General features: G+C 54.1%; 9 protein-coding genes across 9 annotated transcripts; 3 read left to right on the forward strand and 6 right to left on the reverse strand.

Moving 5' to 3' along the window:
- Window positions 1-4,203: 4,203 nt before the first annotated feature.
- On the reverse strand, window positions 4,204-5,083 carry BDP81DRAFT_165007 (uncharacterized protein). The gene has a single exon (XM_060582090.1). The coding sequence runs from the start codon at window positions 4,939-4,941 to the stop codon at window positions 4,423-4,425; it is 519 nt and encodes a 172-aa protein (XP_060449144.1). The 5' UTR covers window positions 4,942-5,083; the 3' UTR covers window positions 4,204-4,422.
- Window positions 4,982-6,000, reverse strand: BDP81DRAFT_311250 (helix-loop-helix DNA-binding domain-containing protein; the record flags this gene model as incomplete). Its single annotated transcript, XM_060583709.1, has 2 exons — window positions 4,982-5,313; window positions 5,367-6,000. 2 exons carry the CDS (start codon window positions 5,998-6,000, stop codon window positions 4,982-4,984), a joined length of 966 nt encoding a protein of 321 aa, XP_060449145.1.
- A 2,403-nt stretch (window positions 6,001-8,403) lies between these two features.
- Window positions 8,404-9,769, forward strand: BDP81DRAFT_446828 (CTLH/CRA C-terminal to lish motif domain-containing protein; the record flags this gene model as incomplete). The annotated part of the gene is made up of 3 exons (XM_060592107.1): window positions 8,404-8,454; window positions 8,521-9,060; window positions 9,119-9,769. The coding sequence occupies 3 exons, from the start codon at window positions 8,404-8,406 to the stop codon at window positions 9,767-9,769; spliced, it is 1,242 nt and encodes a 413-aa protein (XP_060449146.1).
- A 242-nt stretch (window positions 9,770-10,011) lies between these two features.
- BDP81DRAFT_479173 (glutamate 5-kinase) lies at window positions 10,012-12,164 on the reverse strand (the record flags this gene model as incomplete). Its single annotated transcript, XM_060594877.1, has 5 exons — window positions 11,663-12,164; window positions 11,418-11,605; window positions 11,245-11,355; window positions 10,919-11,189; window positions 10,012-10,823 (listed from the first exon to the last, which is right to left on the reverse strand). The coding sequence occupies exons 1-5, from the start codon at window positions 11,709-11,711 to the stop codon at window positions 10,012-10,014; spliced, it is 1,431 nt and encodes a 476-aa protein (XP_060449147.1). The 5' UTR covers window positions 11,712-12,164.
- Window positions 12,165-12,929: 765 nt separating this feature from the next.
- Window positions 12,930-13,842, forward strand: BDP81DRAFT_458645 (peptidase M76 family protein; the record flags this gene model as incomplete). Its single annotated transcript, XM_060593441.1, has 2 exons — window positions 12,930-13,532; window positions 13,615-13,842. The coding sequence occupies 2 exons, from the start codon at window positions 12,930-12,932 to the stop codon at window positions 13,840-13,842; spliced, it is 831 nt and encodes a 276-aa protein (XP_060449148.1).
- Window positions 13,843-14,196: 354 nt separating this feature from the next.
- On the reverse strand, window positions 14,197-15,503 carry BDP81DRAFT_446831 (kinase-like domain-containing protein; the record flags this gene model as incomplete). The annotated part of the gene is made up of 3 exons (XM_060592108.1): window positions 14,197-14,313; window positions 14,374-15,345; window positions 15,408-15,503. The coding sequence occupies 3 exons, from the start codon at window positions 15,501-15,503 to the stop codon at window positions 14,197-14,199; spliced, it is 1,185 nt and encodes a 394-aa protein (XP_060449149.1).
- Window positions 15,504-15,925: 422 nt separating this feature from the next.
- Window positions 15,926-16,848, reverse strand: BDP81DRAFT_420261 (uncharacterized protein). The gene has a single exon (XM_060589831.1). It carries the CDS (start codon window positions 16,542-16,544, stop codon window positions 16,008-16,010), a length of 537 nt encoding a protein of 178 aa, XP_060449150.1. The 5' UTR covers window positions 16,545-16,848; the 3' UTR covers window positions 15,926-16,007.
- A 1,601-nt stretch (window positions 16,849-18,449) lies between these two features.
- Window positions 18,450-19,443, forward strand: BDP81DRAFT_391229 (TIP41-like family-domain-containing protein; the record flags this gene model as incomplete). Its single annotated transcript, XM_060587524.1, has 2 exons — window positions 18,450-19,214; window positions 19,321-19,443. 2 exons carry the CDS (start codon window positions 18,450-18,452, stop codon window positions 19,441-19,443), a joined length of 888 nt encoding a protein of 295 aa, XP_060449151.1.
- Window positions 19,444-19,943: 500 nt separating this feature from the next.
- On the reverse strand, window positions 19,944-21,866 carry BDP81DRAFT_312182 (uncharacterized protein; the record flags this gene model as incomplete). The annotated part of the gene is made up of 4 exons (XM_060583779.1): window positions 19,944-20,120; window positions 20,190-20,966; window positions 21,009-21,683; window positions 21,729-21,866. 4 exons carry the CDS (start codon window positions 21,864-21,866, stop codon window positions 19,944-19,946), a joined length of 1,767 nt encoding a protein of 588 aa, XP_060449152.1.
- Between the last annotated feature and the right edge of the window lie 215 nt (window positions 21,867-22,081).

Here is a 22,081-nt window from a genome sequence, read left to right on the forward strand (position 1 = left end):
CGTGTCACGGCATTTACGCTGTCATGAGAGACACGTTTTCTTTTGTTCAAATTTTGCCCATTGTCTTTTCTCTACTTCGACTTCGTATTAACCCCGAGCATCAGCATATACGGATTGGTTCACTCGGAGGGGAGGATGCCTCTACGACAAGAAGGACGACTTGGTTTTTTTCTTTTGTTACTTCCTTTCCCCCTCTACTCTTGTGATGCTGCTGGCTAAGACCGTTTGTTTTTTGCTTTTGTTTTTTTATTTTTCCGAATCTCATGCCAGAGGAGGCGCTTGGAAGAAGAGATGGGAGTTTTCTTGAAAATCGTGGAAACGGCTGCAACGGGGTGCCGGAGAAGAGGGTGTCAGAAAAGAAAATGCTATCAATGGCTTGAACAAAGGGAGAAAGTAGGATTTTTTTGACATGATATGATGACGGGAGTTTTGTTTTCTTATTATGTTCTTGGAGGGATGAGCGAGAGTTGTCTGAACGACCTCGAAGAGTTTGGTTACCTTTTTGGCTTTCCGTCTTGGACATTGTGGTCCAACTATAGATAGTAATGGGACGGCAGTTTGCCCGAGAGCGTTTTCTTCCCGGCTCACGAGTGAAAGTGCAAGATGTCGTTGAGATTAGGTATCAGACTTGTCTAAACGTCTTCTGTTTTCTTTGTTCTCTCTTAGCGTCGGCTGGCGCTTGTCTTGGCTGTGTCAGCCTCATGGAGCTTCCAACGTCAATGAGGCTCTTCTGCCCCGGGGGGACCATTCCAAGGGGGTTTAGTGCGTGAATTTCTCTTAGTGTGATTGCCTGGAATGTATGATTCTCACTTCTCAGAGATGAAGATGAGAACCTAATCCGCAAGGCAGAGCTCGCGCGTGGGAGTTGTAACCCTGTCAAGCGGAAACTCTGAATTGCAAGGAGAAATTGTTGGTTGTTTTTGGCTTGTCATCACCACCCAACCAGTGACCACCAGCCAGGTACGGCCCCAATCGGCAGCTTTCCACGACGTGGCTAGCCTCGTCGTATGTCGTTTTATCACCCCTTGCGAGATGGAGGTTATAGATGACTTGCACACTGTGTGTGTGTGTGTGTGTGAGGGAGAAAGCTCTAGGATTTTAGGGGTCCAGTCTATTGGCATGGTGGCAGGCATGGGTAAGAGGGGGCGAGAGAGCTGTCACTGTCACTGTGACGGAGATGTCAAACGGTGGGGGCGTCCCGGACGGGACGGGACGGGTTGGAATGAGGGAGGGATAGGGCCGGGGGTGGAAGAAGGTAAGGAGGATGGATTGACAACGGGCTTGCATAGATAGGTGCTAGGAAGATTTTCTTTTTTTTTGACAGGTAAATCTGACAGACAACGGACGCTAAGGTGAGGGCGTGAGGGCCAACTTTGCAAATAGCCACTAAGGTAGACAGGGAATCTTCGTAGTGCTGCTTTTGCTCATATCCCGGTGATTTGGATCCAATTTTTGACATGTCAAATGTGATTCAAAGGTTCGTTTGGTGTGGTAGGAAAGAGGAAGGGAAGGGGGGGAGTGTACGATGAGAGTGTGAGAGAGTTGAGGCCGGTGCAAAGTTTACGGCGCTGTGAGGTTCGCGAGAAGATAAAAAGTGGCACCCCGGTCACCGGTGCCCCGCTGACCGGTCAAGAAGTGGAGTCGCCGGGCGGCCAGTCACCGGTCTCTGCGTACCACACCTTGAGAGCCTTCTTTTCAAGGGTTAATGTTTGTTGGCTGGTTTTTGATCCCTCTGTGCCTCCTCCCACTCTCTTTTCCTTTCCAACTTCAACCTTATTTTCATGATACATCCCCATCATCACCACACGCCCCTCCATCCCATACCGTTCGATTCCGTTTGATTTCTCTCTCTTTCCACCCCCTGTGATTCCTGACAGATGACCTGTATCGTGCTTTCTGTCCCTTTTTTATTTTCTTTTTCTTCATCCCGCTTCGGAGTCCTCCCCTACCCTCCCGGCTCCTCGCGGGATTTTCTGCTAATTTGATTTGAGAATGAGAGTCAGAAGGGAAGCTACTGGCCCGGCCCGATGATTTTGACTTCCCGCTGCAAAGTAAATCATTTCGGAACTCTTTTTTAGTTCCATCCGTACTTTTCGTACGGAGTACAGATACCTCGTCACTCATGACCTAGAGAATATGCTCACACGCCCCCTCCATTTTCTTCATCTGTTCCCTCTCTCTCTCTCTTTCTGTCCCATCTCCACACTCACACACACACACACACACACCAGTTTGGTCTGAAGTCAAGAGATGCACTCCGTAAGCAGGGCTGAAGAAGCTAGGACGAAGTATGTTCCTGAAGTCAGGGGGGTTCGAGTTGACGTATGGCCCATGGATACGGAATACTCCGTACTCGCCATCACTTACCTCACAGAAACACCCACACAAACATTGTAAATGTGCTCGTGCAGCCTTAATTTAACCTCAGCGTTTGACATGCAGAATGACAGCGGGCTGTGGTCGGCAGAAGGGTCTATTTACAAATAGAAACACTTTTGTCGTCTGATTTTGAGTTTTTGTTTTCGCGTCCGCGAGAACCGTCGCGCGCTTAGATAAGAGTAGATGGTCCTTTGAGTTGGCGACAGTGGTTCAGAGCGCTTGCTAACCAACCGCCGTGATTCAAAGTTCCAGCCCCGAGATGAGTGTCACTCTAAAGGTTCTTCACAAGTTTCTATTCTCATCTCGCCCCAAACATCTTCACCGGGGAATGTTTCGGCGTAAATCACTTCTCATTATGAATGTCGTGGGCAGTTTTTCTCTCTCAGCATGGTCCTCAACGTTGACTGCCCAGTCGGAGCGACATCTAAACGTAAATGGAGAGACATGGCGTGTTAATTCTGCACAAAGATACAAGGGGTCTTGGCAATCACTTCCGGTTCATCAAGTTGAAGGTCAAATTTCCTATGCAAGAGCTCGTCAACACTTTCGCCGCTATCACAGAGAAACAGCTGTGATCTCCGAGGGCGAAGAGATGTTACTAACTTCCTGGAGGCTGGAGAGGGTTGTGTTCGCTTTCCCCCCACCCTCTACTTTCTCCCGCGTCTTCCCTTCTTGAAGCAAACTGCATCCTGACGGCATACGGCATAGGAAGTTGGTAACACTGTCAGAACCTTGGCCAACCTCGACCACAGAGCCCCCTGAACCCGGGGGCCCGGACCTCGATCCGGCCGCCGAGCGGCAGCGGGCGCTATCTCTCTCTCCCGTTCTCCCCGCTACGGCCGGGAAGGACGTGCTATTGCATCATGCAGGATGCACGCCCCAATCCGCGGCAACTTTCTATTCTTCCCTCCCCGGCTACCGCGGAATGCGGACTCCGTAGCCCCGGACCTAAGCTCGTTTTCTGTCAGGAGAGTACGAGGGCTCCGAATTCCCCGGCTGCGAGTCGGATCTCGGGACGAGGGAAAAGACCGAAAGGGGTCCTGACTGCATATAAGAAAGGGTGATTTCCCATGCAAGGACGTTGCCTTTGATGCCGATTGCATGCGTTTTTCTTACGGCCGGAGGTGGCAACGATGGCCTGAAGGAAGTGGAGGCGCCTAGCCGGAAGGGGGTTGACGTAGGCTCAGCACTGGGGGTTATCATCTTCTAGTCATAGCTATGGTGAGATGCTAAGTTTGTCCTTGGAGAAGCAAAGCACCCATGAGGCTGCTTTCGCGCGCAACGGGTAGAATCAGGGGCTGATTTGCCACGTTGTGTCTTTGATAAACGTTTAAAACCAAACCGAAGGCTTCTGAAAGCCAAGGCAGGGATTGAATCACACCGTTATCTTGCATTTCTGCGGCTAAGCGCAAGTGCTGTGAATGTACACATTGGCCTAGGATGTGAACAGCGTGCGGCAGACGAGTTCTCACTCAAGCCGGGTACCTCATCCTAACTTTGTCGATGGCTTGCTTAGCTTTGCCCTGCGGATGCGACAGCTGTGCTCGTCTCTGCCTCTTCGGTTGATCGCAAACATGTTCCAGACTTCTTTCCTTGGGAGCAAAGTCTAGCATCAATGGAACGTAAGTTTGTCTGCATCGTGAACTAGCCTTCTCCAGCTACTAGAACCCAGTTCCTACACCGTCGAGGTTCTCCCGGCCGACGAGGAGTGCCACACTGGGTATTGACCTCGGTAGGACGTTGGTCTATGGCGACTCCATGTACTTTTATTGACTTACTTAGCAAAGACATTGAACACATTAGACGTCACAAACGAGACGGAACTTGGTTTTTGCACATGGCTAGAGCCGGCGTCTTATTAATGTCATAAAGCAGGAAAGCTCCGTGATCCATGTAATGCTTCTGTTATAAACACCCAAATCCTACAAGCCCACCGCAAAGTCTTGTTCAACGCTGTGACCAAACCGTATACGCATGGGAAAACATGACAGTTAGAGAGCAAGGTTGATTATGATATAGCCTATCTACCACGGCTATAGTGCTTTATAATCTGAGAAAACAACGAGAAAGCAGCTTACTGCTGGCTGGGGGTATAAGTTGAATAGAAAAAAGTAGGATCAGGGTCCGTAATCTCGATCTGACACACGCCCCGTGGGACCGACGCAACGAATCCAGAAGCTTGAGGTGAGTGAAGTCTTCTGGGAGGAATGGGAGGAAGCACCCGAGGAGCAATCGGACGTGGCTGGCAAAGTGGATCGAAAGAGGCGGACGGCTGATACTGAGGAGTGTGGAGCTGAAAATTCGCATGATCGATAGCAAGTGCGGAGGGCTCGCATTGAGGGATGTCATGCTGATGGATAGCATAATCAATGGCGAGGATCGGTGACTGGCATTGAGAATCCGCATTCTGATGCTGAGGAGTTTCAGGGAGATCGCTGGCCTCGTCGGTAGGGAGGTTGAAGGGTTCGTAAGGAGGGGCATCATGCTCATCCTGAGGAGTATCATGTTGATGGTCCGTCTGTTCGATGGGACCCTGCTGGGGAGACAACGCCGCCTCCACATGGACCGCAGGGTAAGGGTTCTGGTCTTGAGCTGAGACCTTCTAGGTCGTGCTTGCCGGTTCCTCCTTGTTCGCCTGGGGGTATGAAAGACCCGCGTTCTGAGCAACTCGTTTCCAAGTCTCTAGTTCCTTGTAGAGACGTTCGCACTCTTGCTTCAGCTTGTCATTGGAGGCACTGAGCTCTGCTATAGCTTGCTCCGTAAGCAGCTTCTCAAGAGTCCATTTCTCTATGTTCTGCGTCTCATTCTCCTTGAGTTGGTTGATGAAGGTGACGGCACGCTGAAGGATGGAGCCTTTGTTCTTCTCGCAATTAGGCACAATCTTGGCCAACTCATTGATGCCTTCGTTGATCGTTTCACGACGACGACGCTCGACTATATCTAGATTAGCCCGTGTCTGGATTGATCTCATCCCTGGCGTTGCTTACCCTCTTTATGATTGTCTTTACGCATCTTATGCCATTCCTCTGAGCCAACGTCCGGTTTCTTAGCGGGAGTGCCGGCTGATCCAGACGAATAACGGTGCTGAGGTGGGGGAGGTTGATGCTGCTGGTGAGGCTGGTGGGATTGCTGAGGTTGCACAGCCTGGAGACCATTGGTGGGCTGAGGTACAGGAGGCAGACCTGGGAGCCCGTCCGGCAGGTCAGCATGACCGAAGCCATGGTCCTGACCATGGGTAGGATCATTACTCGTCTGTGCAGCAAACTGCTCCTCAGTGGTGGGAGGAACATGAAGGGTGGGATACATGGATCCGAGGGCGGCAGCAGCGGTGCTGGAAGCATTGGCCGGGTCGGCTGCCTCGGAATGCTCAGCAGCAGCAGCTTGTTGCAGGGCGCTGAAGTCGGCGGCGGAGACACCGTTCTGAGCGGCAGCATGGGCAGCCTCGACAGCATTCTCAATGAATTGGGCGGTGTCAACATCTGAGAGTCCTTCGGCACTAGCGCGCTTTCGACTAGGGCTCATCGAATCAGACAAGTCGTCGTCGCGCTTTCGCTTCTGACCAGGAGATGGAGAGCCAGCCAACTCCGACAGGTCTGGGTGCTCGCTCATGACGTCGGCCATTGTTGATGTGGTTGAGGATTGTTGGGGGAGAGACGTGAATTCAAATGTGAGAGTGAAAGAGGGTTAACAGGCCAAGCCTCGTTCAGTGGGCACGATCTTTCCGTCGACTCAAGCTTGATTCAATTAGATGAAGCGGGGACTAGGTGAGCTTGGTTAGCATCAAGGGTCCTGGAAGAGCATGTATTGAAAGTATGGAGTCGCAAATCGCGAGAGGTCGGGTCAAGTCAGGTGAGTATCAAACGCTCTGCAAGCCGCCACCGATGGCAAAGCTGAAGTTGGTCGAACCTGAGTGGTATCCTGAAGCAGCGACCGCTTCTCGTGAGAAAATCTTGGAGCGCTTGCTCTTCGACGCTGTGGAGGGTTCGTGGTGGGAAAAGCTTGACATTGACAAGACCGTAGCTGCGTCACGGCTCAACATGAGTCCTGAGATTGTCGTGGCTTAGGCCGCATTTCAATCGACATAAGCCACACTCATCTGAGAGAGACGACACGTAGTTGTTTGGATTGCCAGGCCGTTGCTGCTGGAAAAAAGATTCGTTGTGGAGTACTAGAGAAGGTCTTCGCCATCGGATGATGAGAATCCATCCATCGCAATCGCTTGATTGTGGCTGGGCGACAGATCGTAAGATGCGCTTGAACAAGACAGCATCCCCAAAAATGGCGCAAATGAGGAAAAGCAATCGTTCTGCGGAAGCGTGCTTCCGTTGCAGTGCAGTGTGATAGCGATGAGAGACGGTAGGGCAGACGGGAAGATCGTCAAAAAAATGGGACAGCTCGCATACCTTTAGATCATGTGCTTTGCGGCGTGGTCTGGGCGGTGAGCCAAATCACGGGTTTTGCTGGAGTTCACGTGTTGTCGGCGTGATCAAACTCGTGATATCGCGCCGCCGCGGCTGCTGGGGGGGCCTCGTCAGATGGAGCCGCCCGTGTAGTTCGTTATTAGTAGTCGAGGTTGAATGTTGGCAAAAGAGCAGGAAAACGCGTCGAATTTTTTCCAAAATCGCGATTCTTGGGGATTGCCGTAGCCTGGGCGAAGGCTTGCGTTTATCTTATTATTTTCCGAGAGGGTGATGGTTTGAAAGGGGCCGGTTGAGTTGGGCGTGTCGGTCTGGGGGAGCGACGGCGGGAAGCTCTGGTCACGCGGCAGAGGAAGAGGGTGAACACGTGCAAAGTGGGTGAGGCTGGAGATAAATACGCTTGAGCGCGAGGGAGGTTGTGCGCCTGACTCCTGAGGCAAGAAAGACCGAAAGCCAATCAGAGGCTGGGAATCCACACCCACTGGCAGTCGCTTCCAAGTGGGTGCCTCCTTCCCCGAATGCCCCGAGCCAATCCGCATTCCGAAGAGGGGCACCTGCCGCAACAGCGCCCCAGCCTGAGAGATGTGTTGTTGCTTGTTATCGACTTTCTTCACTGTTGGCCGGCTCGACACGTCGTCTTCTTGTTAGCGATGGACCGGAAGACTACTGCGAGTAAGGTAGACTGCAGCAGGGGTAGCCTCGACCGGTCTGAAGATGTGGGCTTATCCTCCTTCCTTAGCCTTAGCTACCCAGTCCGTACGCCCTTCTCTGCATCTGGGCTTAGGTACTCTTTGAATCTACGTCGAGAAATGCCGAGCCTCGTCAATCACCTGATGCCCCCGTGGGCTGCCAACTTGAATCACTTGACTGATGGGATGTGAGACATTCCAGTTTGAAGAGAAGCACAGCAGATACACCGGCTCCGAAGTAGTCTCGACCGTTGCTAGCCACCGTCTGCCTCGTTTCAGTGCTACCTCTCCCCAAGCTCTCACATCGTATCTGCTTACGGATGCTGGTCGCAGCAAGTGATATCTGAGCTGGGGGTGAGCCTTGGAGAGCGGGGTTGTGGCTGGACGGAGCTCACACTCCACTCAAGGAACCCTTATATAAGCAGGCACAAGCCACACGTGTGGTCTGTGCTGGACAGCAGCACTTCACGTCGGGTCTGTCACTGATGGATGGGGGTTCAGAGCATGAGCTATTGGACATAGGGACAAGAATGTCGGCCTTTCAGAACTTGCGATTTTGGCAGCAGGACAGATGAATATTTCTTATTTCTTGTTTCCAAGTGATCTGGCTTCTTAGAATATTGAGAATACCTGGAGCAACCTGGAGAATTATGTAGTAATTATCACAAGACAGCTTCCCGAAAGACCTGCAGCTCTGGTACGGAAAGATTCCGGCCCCGCCACGTTCGGCGGTATAATGTCAACTGCTGCTAGCGGCCGTACCAATGCACCGACCTCCCAACTACGAGCCTTCGACGAACGCCTTTTGGGTTGCTTTTCAAGCCATACCAACGACATCAGCATTCAACTTCTCTCCTACAAACAAGACGTCAAAGAAGGTCCAGTAGTCCATTGACACGTCCGTGAAAGTCGCCAAGATGGGCGACCATGAGCACGCTACAATCAAGCATCAGGACCATCTCCTCCTCGTACGTCGCTGCGTCACAGGAAGCTAGCTATCCAGATACAGCACTAACCTCCATTCCAACTGACAGGATCAACCCCTCCTCCGCCTCCCGTACGAGCTCCTCCGAAAGAACTTCCGATCAGCCCACTTCACCGTCGAGAAGGACTCTTCGGCCATCAAGACCTTGCTCAAGGAGACCGCGACGGCCTCGGTCAAGGGCAACTCATCACCTGACGATGTCCTCCGTAACCTCGATAGCATGATCGCCCGCATGCGCGGCGTCAAGCGCAAGCTCACTGCTCACGCCGAGGAAGAGGCCCGTCTGACCCGTCAAACCGGTGCCCGCATTTCCCATCTCGGCGATCTCTACGGCATGCACTCCGTCGACGACGTAAAATACGAGGCCTGGAGCCGCGCCCGCCTCGACCGCTTGCTCGTCGACTACCTGCTTCGTCATGGCTACAACGAAAGCGCCCAGGCACTCACCACCGAGCGCAACATGGATGACTTGGTTGACGTCGAGACATTCGTTCAGATGAGTCGAATTCAAGAATCACTCAGGGGAGGAAGTGTTGTCGAGGCGCTGGCTTGGTGCCAGGATAACAAGAAGGAGCTTCGCAAGATGGATGTGCGTCTCGCTATACACCCAACCTCGCTTGGCAAATTGACTGACCTTGTGTAAACAGAGTAATCTCGAATTCATGCTCCGCTTCCAGCAGTATATCGAGCTCGTCCGTACCCAATCCCAGCCAAAGCTCCTAGAGGCCATCGCCCACGCGAAGAAATATCTTGTTCCTTTCAAGGCGACATATCCGGATGAGCTTCGCAAGGCCTTTGGTTTACTAGCTTATCCACCGACGGCTGCCAATGCCGTGTACTCAGACCTCTACAGCCCAGATCGCTGGAACACCCTCGCCGACCTCTTCACCCGCACCCACAATAGTCTGTTGGCTCTGCCTTCATACCCCCTCCTCCACATCGCTCTCTCATCAGGGCTTTCGGCCCTCAAGACCCCAGCCTGCCATTCCCTGAACTCATCGCACGTCGCCGCCGACGCCAACACAGCAACGAATGCCTCGGCTACAGCAGGCACGCAGTCTGTTTGTCCAATATGCTCAACAGAGCTCAATGATCTTGCCCGCAATGTTCCCTACGCGCATCACACCAAGAGTTACGTCGAGCACGATCTGCTGCTGTTGCCGAATAGTCGGGCGTATGGCAAGGAGCGTCTCGAGGATTACGCAAAGAAGTCTGGGTTGCCACCAGACCAGGTCAAGGATTTGCGCACCGGCGAGGTCTACCCCATGGACAAGCTTAAGAAAGTGTTCATCACATAGTCCTTGGCACGATGCATGTGAATATTCATCAGGCAAGGCCGATTTACCCAGGTTTTCTTACTCGGTGGGGATGTCCCACACAGCGTCAAAGATTGAAAGCATTTTGATTATCGGAGCGGGTTTTTCGGTTATGGCGTTTTTGGGGCGTTGCGTGGGATAAGGATACGTGGTCACTGATGACACAACTCTTGTAGAGAGACAAGTAGATCATAACGGAGCGTCTACTAAGAACACTACTTTGTCTATGTCTTCTGCTCATACCCCGTGATACCCGAAATCACCTCCTCGACGACCTGCTCCTTGACCTTCTCAATGCTCGGCGTCACCGGCCGGCTCTCCCGGTCAAAAATGCGAATGTGCTGCCTCTCCGCCACGTACTCGCTATCAGCGTACCCCAGCAGGCCACCAATATCGGAGCTCTGGTGGCCCCTGATGCGCATGATTTCCGGCGCGGCGTAGTTGACGAGCGCGCGGCCGACCTCGACGGGCGTGCCGCCCCACAGCTTCCCGGTGGTGCTGGGCGCGTGGAGGCGGTCCACGACGACGAGGCGGACGGCCTCCTGTTGCGCAAAGTTGCCCTCGACGTCGAGAACGCCCGCGGGGAGGAGACCCGCTTTGCGGAGGAGGGCGCTGTGGGCGCCGGCGTCGATGTAGAGCGTGCCGTTGGGCTTAAGGCCGTGGATGAGCCAGAAGTGGCGGTCGCGGATGGGGTCTGCGGAGGGGAGGAAGCGGGTATGTAGCGGGGGCTTCTCGACGGCTTGGTCTATGTGGAGGGAGGCCGTCGACTGCGCGAGCGGGTCTTCGGTGTGGTCGTGGTCGTGGGAGTCGTGGTGGTTATCGGGGTCCTCGCCGTCTGGGGCGGCGTGGAGGTGCGGGGAGGAAGAGGAGGAGGAGTACTTTTGCTGGGCTTGGACGTAGCGGACGATCTTGACGATGTTGCCCGGGTTGGAAGATCGGGTTATGACGGTTGTCACGCCTGCTTGGGTTGCTAGCCTTGCGGCGACGATTTTGGTCATCATGCCACCGGTGCCGAGGGCGGAGCCTGCTGTTGAGACTTGTGTTGAGAGGTTGGGTTAGCTTAGGTGAGACTGAGGCCACCCCCCCCCCCTTTCTGCTACGTAAAGGGGGGAGGGTTGTCTGCTTGCTTACCATCTGCTTGGATACTTGAAATGTCCTCAACCACCTCGATCGCCTGGGCGTCGGGGTGCGCTCTGGGGTTCTTGTCGTAGAGGCAGTCCACGTCCGTCATGAGGAACAGCATGTCTGCGTGGACCATACCCGCGGCGATGGCGGAGAGGGTGTCGTTGTCGCCAAACTTGATTTCCGAGACGGCTAGCGTGTCGTTCTCGTTGACGATGGGGATGACGCCCATGTCGAGGAGCTCGTTGAACGTGTTTTGGGCATTGAGGTACCGTGTCCGCTGCAATTCTGTGTCAGCGCCCGACTTGGTTGTCCATTTCCACAGTTTGACCTACGTCTGCAATGTCGTTCCTGGTGAGCAGAATTTGGGCGACGGGTTGTCTGAAGTGGCCAAACAGATCGTCCCACAGGCTGATGAGTCTACATTGACCGATAGCCGCTAACGCCTACGAGCATCAATCAGCGTGAGCAACCCCAGAGATCGAGGGGTGGTGAGTATGAGATTTACCTGTAATGTTGACAAGTGCTTTGGCCGTCTGTCCATTTCCATCCGAAGGAGACCGACGCCGATGGCGCCAGATGAGACAATGACCACCCTATGGCCATCTTTTCTCAACTTCACAGCCGTCTCAACGATGAGACTTAGGATGGAAAGCAACGGCTGATGTGTCTTCTCGTCCACGATAGAGCTGGTGCCTATTCAACGAATTAGAATGAATCATAGCAGTAAGTGGGAACCTTTGATAGACTCACCGAGCTTCAGCACCACAGTCAGAGGTTTCCGGCCCTCGCGGTGCTTCATGTCTGCAGATAATGGTATCTCAAGTCAGTCAAACAAATCTCACTTAACTCATCCGACCCTGTCCCGAAGATGAGAGAACGACATCGACGAATAAGTATAAATAAGGTAGTGTCAAGAACGGGACGACTACGATCAACGCAAAGAGTCGCCCAAACAAATGGCACCAGGCGCATTACGTAGGAGGGGTGAAAAAATAACTGGATCCCTTTCTTACACGTAGGACCACCCTCTTCCGCCATTGCCAGAGTTAGCCCGGTTGCTTCGAGTTTCCAGGTTAAATGTGGGACGAAAAAAAGGATCCGCCTGGTTCTGATGTGGTGATGTGTGCAAGGCCCCTGGTCGGTTTACCGCGCCCTTTGTCGTGTCTTTTGACTTGCCGGTCGTGTGTACATTTTTTCCTCTTGCTGAACCTATGACTGAGCCGGCGTGGAAGTGTAAAAAAAAAAAAAAAAAAACTGGCCCGACATCGGGATCGTCCGGTGTAGAGGAAAGGCGGGAGAACGCCCGGGAGTTTGGCTGCAAAAGAGGACTGTGATTGGGCAGTTATCCTGACCCTAAAATCCGGGGCGGAGGCCCGTTGTGCACCAGGCGGGCATCTTCACCGTCGGTCTTGATGGCCTGGTCCTCTTATTACCATTATCCCTGCCCATCAGCGACTCATCGGTGTTATTCAATTCCTATCGTGTCTTGAATAAGACCCTCGACAGAGCTGAATCGCTGTTCATGTCGTTTCCACGTAGCATTGCATACTGAGGAGACCTGGACAGGGCGCGCCCTAGGCAGATCTGCGTTCTGTCAGTTTGTTACCAGCGGCGACAAGTCAAATCACCGCAGTTACGTTTCAAGAGGACCAGGTAGCCACCTCAGTCATTATGTCGATGTCTTCTTCAGAATTTCTAGAACATTTTTCAACGAAATGCAATCCCTGGAAGTAGTATTCCAGGAATGTAGCGCTCGCTGTCTTGTTCCGCAAGGAATGATGAAATGATGGAGTGGCCAAGGTACCTCAGGTAAGGTACTACCTATTACCTGGTAAGGTAGCACGTAGGTACCGTTCGTTCACATTGACAGACTTATCGATAACGGCCAAAAATTCCCGATCTTCCAACAACGACCTCCATCCTTGGCCAACCACCACCCAATCCTAAGGTTGTAAACGCCCACAATCAGCGACGAAGCTCGAAGCACAATCGATCCCTCAATCACACGACGCCCAAAATGACGATCCTCGACGACAAACAAGCGGCGGCACTGGCCCCCGAAACCCCCTCGACAGCGACCCGTCCCCCGGCGACATCATCAACACCCGCGCAACAACAGCAGAAACAACCGCCGCGCGAGCTCACCAACGACCCCGCCCGCACCGGTTTCGACCCGCAGACAAAGTGGTGGATGAACTACTTTAACGTCCTCACGGGACGCATGACAGCCGAGGGCGCCTTCCACTACCGCGAGGCCCGGTACCGCGCCAACGAGGAGCGCGACTGCAAGCGCTGCGAGAAGTACCGCGACTGGCTCCTCGACTACTCTCCGACCGTGCTCTTCCTCAACGACAAGATCGCCGGCCTCAACGGCACCCTCGACGCGTCCAACATCCAGTGTCGCCGGTGCCCCGCCCGTCTGACCGAGGACGGCGAGGTCCACCGCCAGTCGGGCGGCTTCAGCCCCGCCCACGGCATCATGATCTGCGCCAACGAGGTCAGGAACCGGAAGCACCTGGAGGACACGCTCTCGCACGAGATGGTGCACGCGTGGGATCACCTGCGGTGGAAGGTGGATTGGATGGGGGATCTGGATTTGAAGCATGCGGCGTGTACAGAGGTAAGGTTTATTACGTCCTGGCGTTGGCTGACCCTGGGCACAGGCGGGGAGAAAGGGAGAGACTGAACTGACGGGACGGCAGATTCGAGCATCGATGCTCAGTGGCGAGTGCAGATGGACGAGAGAGGCCTTCACGAGAGGCAACTGGAGTCTGTCTCAGCAGTTCCAGGACTGCGTGCGGAAGCGCGCGATACAGTCCGTCCTCAACCGACCCAGGTGCAAGGACGATGTGCAGGCGACCAAGGTGGTAAACCAGGTCTGGGAATCCTGTTTCAACGACACGCGGCCCTTTGAAGAGGTCTACAGGTGATGGACGACGACGACGACAGGTTCGGGCTCGTACACAAACGAGCATGTGTAACAATACCCCCCCTTTACTGATGTACTATTTCTTTCCTCTCTCACGGAAGGCACACTGGCAAATATAGCAAAAAATGTTTCGATGATGGCTATGCTTCTTTGGGTTTCTTGATACTCTGAAAACGACGGACATTAAGACACCAACTCCCGTACATGCAATTGGAAACACCTTCCTCACTCCGATAAACCCCAAGCTGTAGATCAGAGCCCGCCTGAATACCGCAAAGAAGAAGAAAACGCCGTTAATCCTACAAGGGCCGTTATGCCTTGATGGTATGTATGCATGAATCATAAGGGTCATTATTTAGGAGCTCTTCTCACGGTTGGCGGCTCTCTCGCCCTTCACACAGTGCTTGACGATCCACGGGTGGGTTTGGACCTGCTCCAGGGGTATTCTCTTCTCGGGGTCGAGAACAAGCAACTAGAGACAATGTGAGCATTTGTTTTTGTGGATCATGAATATGGATCGATGCTGCCTCACCTTCTTGATCAGGTCCTTGGCCTCGGGACTGACAAAGGACGGAACCGTCATGTCAGCCCGAGCTATCCTCCGCTGCGTCATCACGGGCGTATCCTCGAACGGTGCCTCGCCGACAAGGAACTCGTACGTCAAAACACCCAAACTCCAGAGATCAACCTTCTCGTTGTAGTAGTTATCCGAGCTACCGGGCTTGATCATTTCCGGGGGGAGGTAGTCCAGGGTACCGCACATGGTGTTGCGACGGTTGTTGGGGGCGTGGACGCTCCAGCCGAAATCGGAAATCTTGATCTCGCCATGGATGCCCATGAGGATGTTCTCGGGCTTGATGTCACGGTGGATGACGTGCTTGCGGTGCAGGTAGCGCAGCGCCGAGGCCATCTGGGCAATGTACTGCGCCGACTTCCATTCGGGGAACCTGCTCTCCTTGCGCAGGTGCTTGTACAGCTCGCCCTTGCCGGCGAACTCGAGGATGAGGAAGACGCGCTTGCTGTCGTGGAAGTGGCCGTACAGCTGGAGGATGTTGGGGTGGCGCAGATTGCTCTGGATCTCGATCTCGCGGCGGACCTGCTTCTCGACGCGGCCCTGTTGGAGTTCGTTCTTGTGCAGGACCTTGAGGGCGCAGATGAAGCCGCTCGTGCGCTCCCTTGCGAGGTACACGCGACCGAACTTGCCCTTGCCCAGGGGCCGGCCAATCTCAAACATGCCGAGATGGAAAACCTTGGGCATCGAGGGCTCGAGGACGATGGAGACGCCGGACTTGCGCTCGATCTCGACGACCTCGTCGGACGTTCTCGAGGAGCTGGACGGCAGGGGTTTTCTGGCGGGCGATGCCGGGTTCTTGGCCTGTCGTTGTGCGTTTTGTGATGGCAGGGTTACCGAGGCGACGGCGTTGGTGCTCTGCGATTGGAGGGCAACCTTGATGAGGTTCGGTCTGCTCGAGCTCTGGGAAAGCTGTGATGTCTTCACCAAAGTCTACGGAGCGACCGTCAGCTATGATATCACACGGCGAGTATATGTGTGTCGATGGGACCAACCTGAGTCTTGGAGTAGAGCTTGCCGCCGTCGACAGGCTCATTCTCGTCGTTCACCGACATGCGCTCAAAGCGCGATTCCAGCGTCCGAGCCGCCATCTTGCTATGTGATGGTGGATGGAGATGTAGCAAGTTGAATGTTCCCTGTTAGTTAAAAAAGTGCACTGGATGGTTTTTTGAATCAAGGAACCTGGAGTTGGCTGTCAGGTTATTAAGAAAGGTTCTCGGGTAAGGATGGAGGACTAGGTGTGGGAAGCTAAACAACGGGGGTGATGATGGTTGCCAGGGAAACGACGGCGCCGGCGCCAGGGCAGCGACCCGCCCCGCTCTTTCAGATCTCCCCCACTTCCCACTTCCTAGACGACTGCCTCAACTTTGCTAGCCGCTGTCAGCTTGGTCTGACATGGTCACATTTCCCAAGATCTGTGTTGGCTAGACCGTGTCTTCTCGATTGACTCGCTTCTTTCAGTCATGTTTCACACCGTGCACGTGGTTCTCAACCTGACTAGATTGAGTTGTGTTGTGTTTGAAAGGCCGGCCTTGAGCAGATGTGACGACGACATACCCCGAAGCTCTAGTCACCATAGTCCGCTCTTGTTCTTTCTATTCGGTCAAGAATACCTCCAACGGCTCGGCCGAGGGCAAAGATGGCCACTGTCGCAGCTCGTAGAGCTCTCTCAGTTGCGGAGCACTAGCGTGATAGTTTAAGTGCTCCTCGACGTGGCGGTACGCGGTAAAAGCAGCGTGTCGTCGAAAGTCCCGCTCCGAGTCGGTCATATTGACGCAGGCCGAGAGGTATTTCCCCATGGCCGTATCAGCCCGCTGGACAGCCATCTTGAGCGGGTTAAACTGATCTTTTCGGATATCGCGTCTGATCCCAAAGAACATATTGAGTACTGCTAACGCGTAGAGCCAGCCACAAGATATCAAATCCGCGAGGGTTGAATAACTTGTACAGTACAGGGCCTCTAGATCTGCCTTTTCGAGCATGCCGTACTCCAAGAGCATCATGTCCACATCGACTTGACCCCACATTCTCTCAAGCTTTGCGCTCTCGTGCCTCACACCCCCTTTGCGCAGAGAGAAGAAATTCCAGGCACATCGCCAGTGGAGGTAGATGATCCAGGTGTTGCTTAACATGGAACGAGGATCGTTTTTGGAAGTCCTAGCCACTGCGGATTGGAGTTTTTCTTGCCAGCCTAAAGCCGCCAGGAATCCCACAGCCGATGGAAGGCCAAGTTGAAGCCATTCCTGGTTCACTTCGTATGATGTTTCCGGCAACGCCTTGGTTTCCAATCAGGTCTCTTTGTCGTGAGTTCGCTTGGCGAGGCAGCTGCCGTCCCCGCTACCTGGGCAAATCTATAGGGATATACGGAAATGCATGTCCCTTAAGAACTCCTCGCAGGATCGTGGGGGATGGCCTGAAGGTAGAGGGAATCGGGATTTGTTTTTTTCCAGTTTTCGAAGCCATTCTTGTGGTACCGGAACTAGGAGGACTTGTCCACATCTGTCGCACCTAGCGAGGATCCTGACGCTAGGCCCTAACTGTGCGACGTCTTTGCTGAACAATTCCAAAGGAGAGACGCGGTTGTCGAATACCTTTGCCTTGGTAGTGACGCTTCGAGTTGCTGCTGTAGTAGCAACCGATGTGGTTGGAGCAGCGCTGCGCCATGGCTTGTGGCTGTTGAATCGCTGTCGGTCCGGAGCCGTGGGTTGACACCAATGTTGCTTTTGTAAGTAGGTCATGTTCGAAAGCCCTCTGGCTACTGAATTTCGGTCAGGTTGCTTAAGTCTATATAGTATCGGCGGCAATTACAGACACGGTGATTTCTGAAAGTTCTTGGGTTATCGATTTTCGGTGAAGTTGCTGGGGTCAATGTAGTATTGGTCGTGGTTATAAATTAAGAAGAACAAGTTAGACTGGGGACCTGGGAAGGCATCTTGATATGCCACTCTGGTGACCTATCGGAAAGACCCATACCTACCTTATGGGGGAAGGGGGGTTGCACAGGGCAGGTAAAGATGGAAAGATGCACCATGCCGAGGCCGTAGACGACCTTCTACTTCTTAGTAATACATCCTGTGACTTCGGGGCCGGAAGTCAAGTCACCACTCGGAGTGCAAAAATAGTTTCGACCATAGATTCTTCCTTAGACCCAAGTCATCTCACCATGTTGGACTTCGTATTCATTGCCGTATCTCGGGTCAACGGGGCATTTAGTTAAAACAGAGAAGGTGTCATTCGTTACTCTTTGCCTTACACTTCTAACGACTCCATAATGTACTTAGTACGGACGTTACCTTGAGGTGGTATCCCTGGGTGTTGACTACAGGAAGGGTTCAGGGTACAAGTGGTCCAGCTTTGCCAAAGCTCCCAACCTACTAAGGTCGCGCATAACCAGAGATAGGTACGTACCCGGCTTTCATCTGATTTAAGAAGGCCTCATATATCCCCTCAACTCCATTCCGGTCGCCAGCCCAGCAGGCGCCCTCTAGGTCGAGGGTCAGGTCAAACTGGGGCGTGGTGGTGGAATGGTTAATGGTCAACAATCAATTTCTACACCAACCAGCCTACTCGACGACAGGCTTAGCGAGTACCCGAGTTCTAATCCCAGCATGAGCACCAAGAGATGTAGCCCCCAATTCAGCACCGGGGGCGTGAAATCTTTTGTCTTTTTGGACATGTCAATTTATACTCGAGCGGTCTCAGTGTAAGTCGGTGAGTTACACCAAGTGACGTCCAGTCCCTTTGCCGTCACCCCTCACCGAGACAAGCAGGGATCAGGGCCCCGAGACTCTTTGGTGTTCCCCGCCAACCCCACCATCACCACCTCTCCCCCTCCCCCAACTGAACGAGAGCTCCAACTGCAAGCCAGCAGACCTTACCTCCGATCCGAGCTGCACCACCTCCAAACCTCAACCTCGACCTCTCGCGAACCTCATCACCCATCCTCGTCACGAAAGCCCCCCTGCGCGCACCCTTTTCAAATCCCACCCAATTCGACACAACCAAAACTAAGAAGACAGGAAAGAAATTCGCCCAAGATGAACCACATAACCAACCCAAACGAACCCTTCCCAACCCCCTCCGCCCTCGCCGCCGCAACAACAACCCACACCCAGCGCAACTTCCGCGTCGCCTCCCGCAAGCTCCCCATCTCCAAAGCCGGGCCCATCGACGACATGACAGCCTCCCTCGGCATCCCCGTCCCCGAAATGATCTTTGGCGACAACCTCGTCTCCGTGTCCCACGTGCCCACGGGCTGGTCCATCGCCTTCAACGCCTACGACGCGCTTGACGCCGTCGACAAGACGGACAAGAAGATGCTGCAGGTCGCCTACGCGCGCGACTGGTCGTCCTCGCGCGAGAAGACGAGCGCGGGCATCAAGGAGGTCGTGAAGCCGTATGACTGGTCGTACTCGACCGAGTACCGGGGGACACTGGAGGAGCCTACGGGTAGCGCGGGCTCCGCGGGTGCGCAGCAAGGAGAGGCGGGGAAGAACAAAAATCAGCTCGAGGAGACGACGACGAGGATGATCCCCCTCGAACTCCTCAAGCGCCGCGATCCGATCCTCTTCTTTGACGACGTGGTGCTCTTCGAGAGCGAGCTCGACGACAACGGCATCTCCATTGTCAGCGTAAAAGTCCGCGTGCACGAGAAGCGCATGCTGCTGCTGTGCAGGCTCTTTATGCGGCTCGACAACGTGATTGTGCGGATCCGGGACACGAGGGTGTACGTCGATTTCGAGACGGACGAGGTTATTCGGGAGTACACGGCCAAGGAGGATAGCTTTGACAGCGTCAAGCGGGTGAGTTTAAGTCCCTCTCTTCGTTGCCCCTTAATTCGTTTGAGAATTACTGCCATGTGTTTCTGCTACACGATATTGAAAAATGCTAACTGACAACTCCGCAAAGTCGCTGTTCATGGAGGGCCGGCTGCCGGATGACATCGTCATCGCGCTGCGGGATCCAAACTTACTCTACAATCTGCTGCCGACTGTCGAGCAGACGGTACAGAGCGTATTCCTCAAGAAATGATGACAGTGTTCTCCATCCTTCGGGTATTGCTTCATAAGACTATCCCTCCTTGCGAGGGGGACGGCTGGCGTTATGGGTCCAGGAAAGGCGTTTCGGACGAATCAGGGAAAAGTTTTACGGCATTGTAGGTATATCGCACTTGCCTCGAGAAGCTCAAATGATCAATACCAGTTCTTGCGAAGAATGAATTAAGCTCTGTTTGTGTCACTTAAATACGGTCTCTCTGGGGTAATCGTAAATGATGAACCGCGTCAGACGCTAAACCATCAACAAGGTAACAAACGCAGCGTATACGCCAGAGCTCAACATCAGCTAATCCACGGGGTAACAACACTCCCAATCCAGTCCGTACAAGTTCTTGCCGACTTCATGAACATAAATATGCGCAAAAAACTCCCACCTTGTCCCTCAGAAACACCGTGCCCTCCATTTTGTTCCACCAAGCCAGCAATCCGTCAAAGTAAGGTATGTCGAACACAATTTTGCCCTCCCGTCGCTTCTCACCGCGCATCTCGATTGGGCGATGACCCCTCTGTCATTTCCTCAAACTCGAGCTGCCAGCGGTCAACTTCCCTAAACTTGCGTGTTGCCTTCTTCAGCTCATCGGCACTGCGCGCGGGATCGCTGCTCTCTTGGCTCTCGAGAACGTCATCTCGGACGGGGGCGAAGCTGTCACCCTCGAATCCCGCTTCAAGTTCCGCTCCAGTCTCTACCTCAGCCCCCTCAGCCTCGGCTCCTCCCTCAACCTCGCCCTCGCCCTCGCCCTCGTTCTCCTTGTCCGAAAGTCTGCGGCTGTAAGTGCGCGTAGATGCGCGAGTGGTTGGTGCCGCTGCTTTCGCCTTTCCTGCCGCCGCTGCGGCTCGACCGCCACGGGATGGTGGCCTGTTGGCTGTGTTGCGGTTGAGAGGTGTCGTCTTTGCCCGCCGAGAGCGAGTTCTTGTATCTGCGTATGAAAGCTCGTCGTCATCTTGGGAGGCGTCGGAGTTGCGTGCTTCCTCATCGTCAGAGTTATCCATGCTATAAGGGTCTCCTCGATGCTTTTTGGTGCGCCTACGCGGCAGCAAACCCGTCAAATCAGCAGTCGTAACCTTCGGTGCCTTGGCCTGCTTCTTCTGCTTAGACTTATTTCTTGTCGCCGGGAAGTTGGGCGAGTGGGTGAGAGAAGGCGGCGAGGAGGCATCGGAGATGTTGCCATCCCGCGTTGGTGTGGCTGGCGCTTGGCGGCGGCGCTGTTTGGCAAGTGTGCGAATGTCGGGCCACGCCTCGTTGTTATCTTCCGAGTCGCTGCTCTCGGGAGGTGCCATAATGTCCTCTTGATTCGGAGTGGCTGGCCGCGGGAAAGCAGAAGGCCTGGTGGGAGTCAGAACAGGAGAAGGCAGCTCAGAGAGTTCCGAATCGCTGTCATCGTTATCATCATCCAACTCAGGCGCGGGCTCAGATTCAGTCCGCGACGCCTTTCCCGGACGCTCAGTGTCCTCGTGGCTTTCTATGCTCTTTCGCTTTCGTGAGCTGGCGCTTGTTGGCTCAGCATCCTTCTCGGCGGGCTGGGAATCCGGCGCCAGAACCTGTTGCAACTCTGACTCGAGGTCAGTTGCGGGAGGTTGTGTTCTGCGGCGATTCTGAAGAGGCGTCGACTCGGCCTCGGGTTCAAAGTCTTCACCATCCTCGTCATCGGACTCGGATCCGGATGATAACTCAATCGGCCGCTGTGCGCGCTCCTTCTGCGCCGTGCCCAGAATACTCGGTTCTCGTTGACGGCGTTTGAATACACCGATGTTGAAGGTCGAGCTAATGCTCGGTGTACCACCGACCCCGCGACTGCTTGGTCTAATAGGCGCATCGTCCTTGTTGATACTGATACTCGGCGCGCGACCGCGACCCTTTCGTCTAAAGTGGCTGACACTGATATTTGAGGCTTCAGACCGCGGCGCACTTGGAGGCGCAGCGGCATCATCGTCGTCGTCGCCGAGAGTAGTGTCAAGCCCTGTAAACATCTCGTCGTCCAAATCCAACCCAGTCGTGTCCCTGCGCTGCTGAACATGCGTCGCGCGTGTCTTCCGTCCCGCTTCGACCGACGAATCCGATTTCTGCTGTTCGCTGGAAGTCTTTCCTTTGGAAACCACCGTCTCGACTGTGTCCTCCAGCTTGCTCATGTTGTCGTCCCATGCATGACGCGCCTTGGCTGGCAGCTGCCTCTGGCGCAAGCTAGAACTCCTGCCTAGACGCGTAGACGGGCCTTCCTTGAAAAGAGATGTGTCTTCATCCGCAAGCTCCTTCCTGATGACAGAATGTTCGCGATCGCTGTGGCTGTAGATGTCGCTGCCCGAGGCGGGCGCGGGGCTCGATCTTGCTTCAGGCGCGGCGGCGGGCACGGCTGCGACTGGCTGAGTTGGAGCGCGACGCGCTCGCTTGGGTCGTGGCATGGCGGGCGGTCGTCGTTGATGGAAGCTATAGGAAGCTTTGGGTAACAGCTAACCAATACTATGTAAAGTTGTCGTGAAGGATTGTCGTACGAATGTGTAGACCGGGCCGTCAGGCTGCGACCTATAGTGATGGGACGGGGGAGGGTCTGTTATATTCTGATGTGGTGTGGGAGGGAAACGCCTGCAGGCCGGACGCGTCGCGAACTCGAACCTTG

The sequence above is a fragment of the Colletotrichum phormii genome (genome assembly GCF_030913505.1).
Source record: "Colletotrichum phormii strain CBS 102054 chromosome Unknown BDP81scaffold_4, whole genome shotgun sequence".
NCBI classification, from domain to species: Eukaryota; Fungi; Ascomycota; class Sordariomycetes; order Glomerellales; family Glomerellaceae; genus Colletotrichum; species Colletotrichum phormii.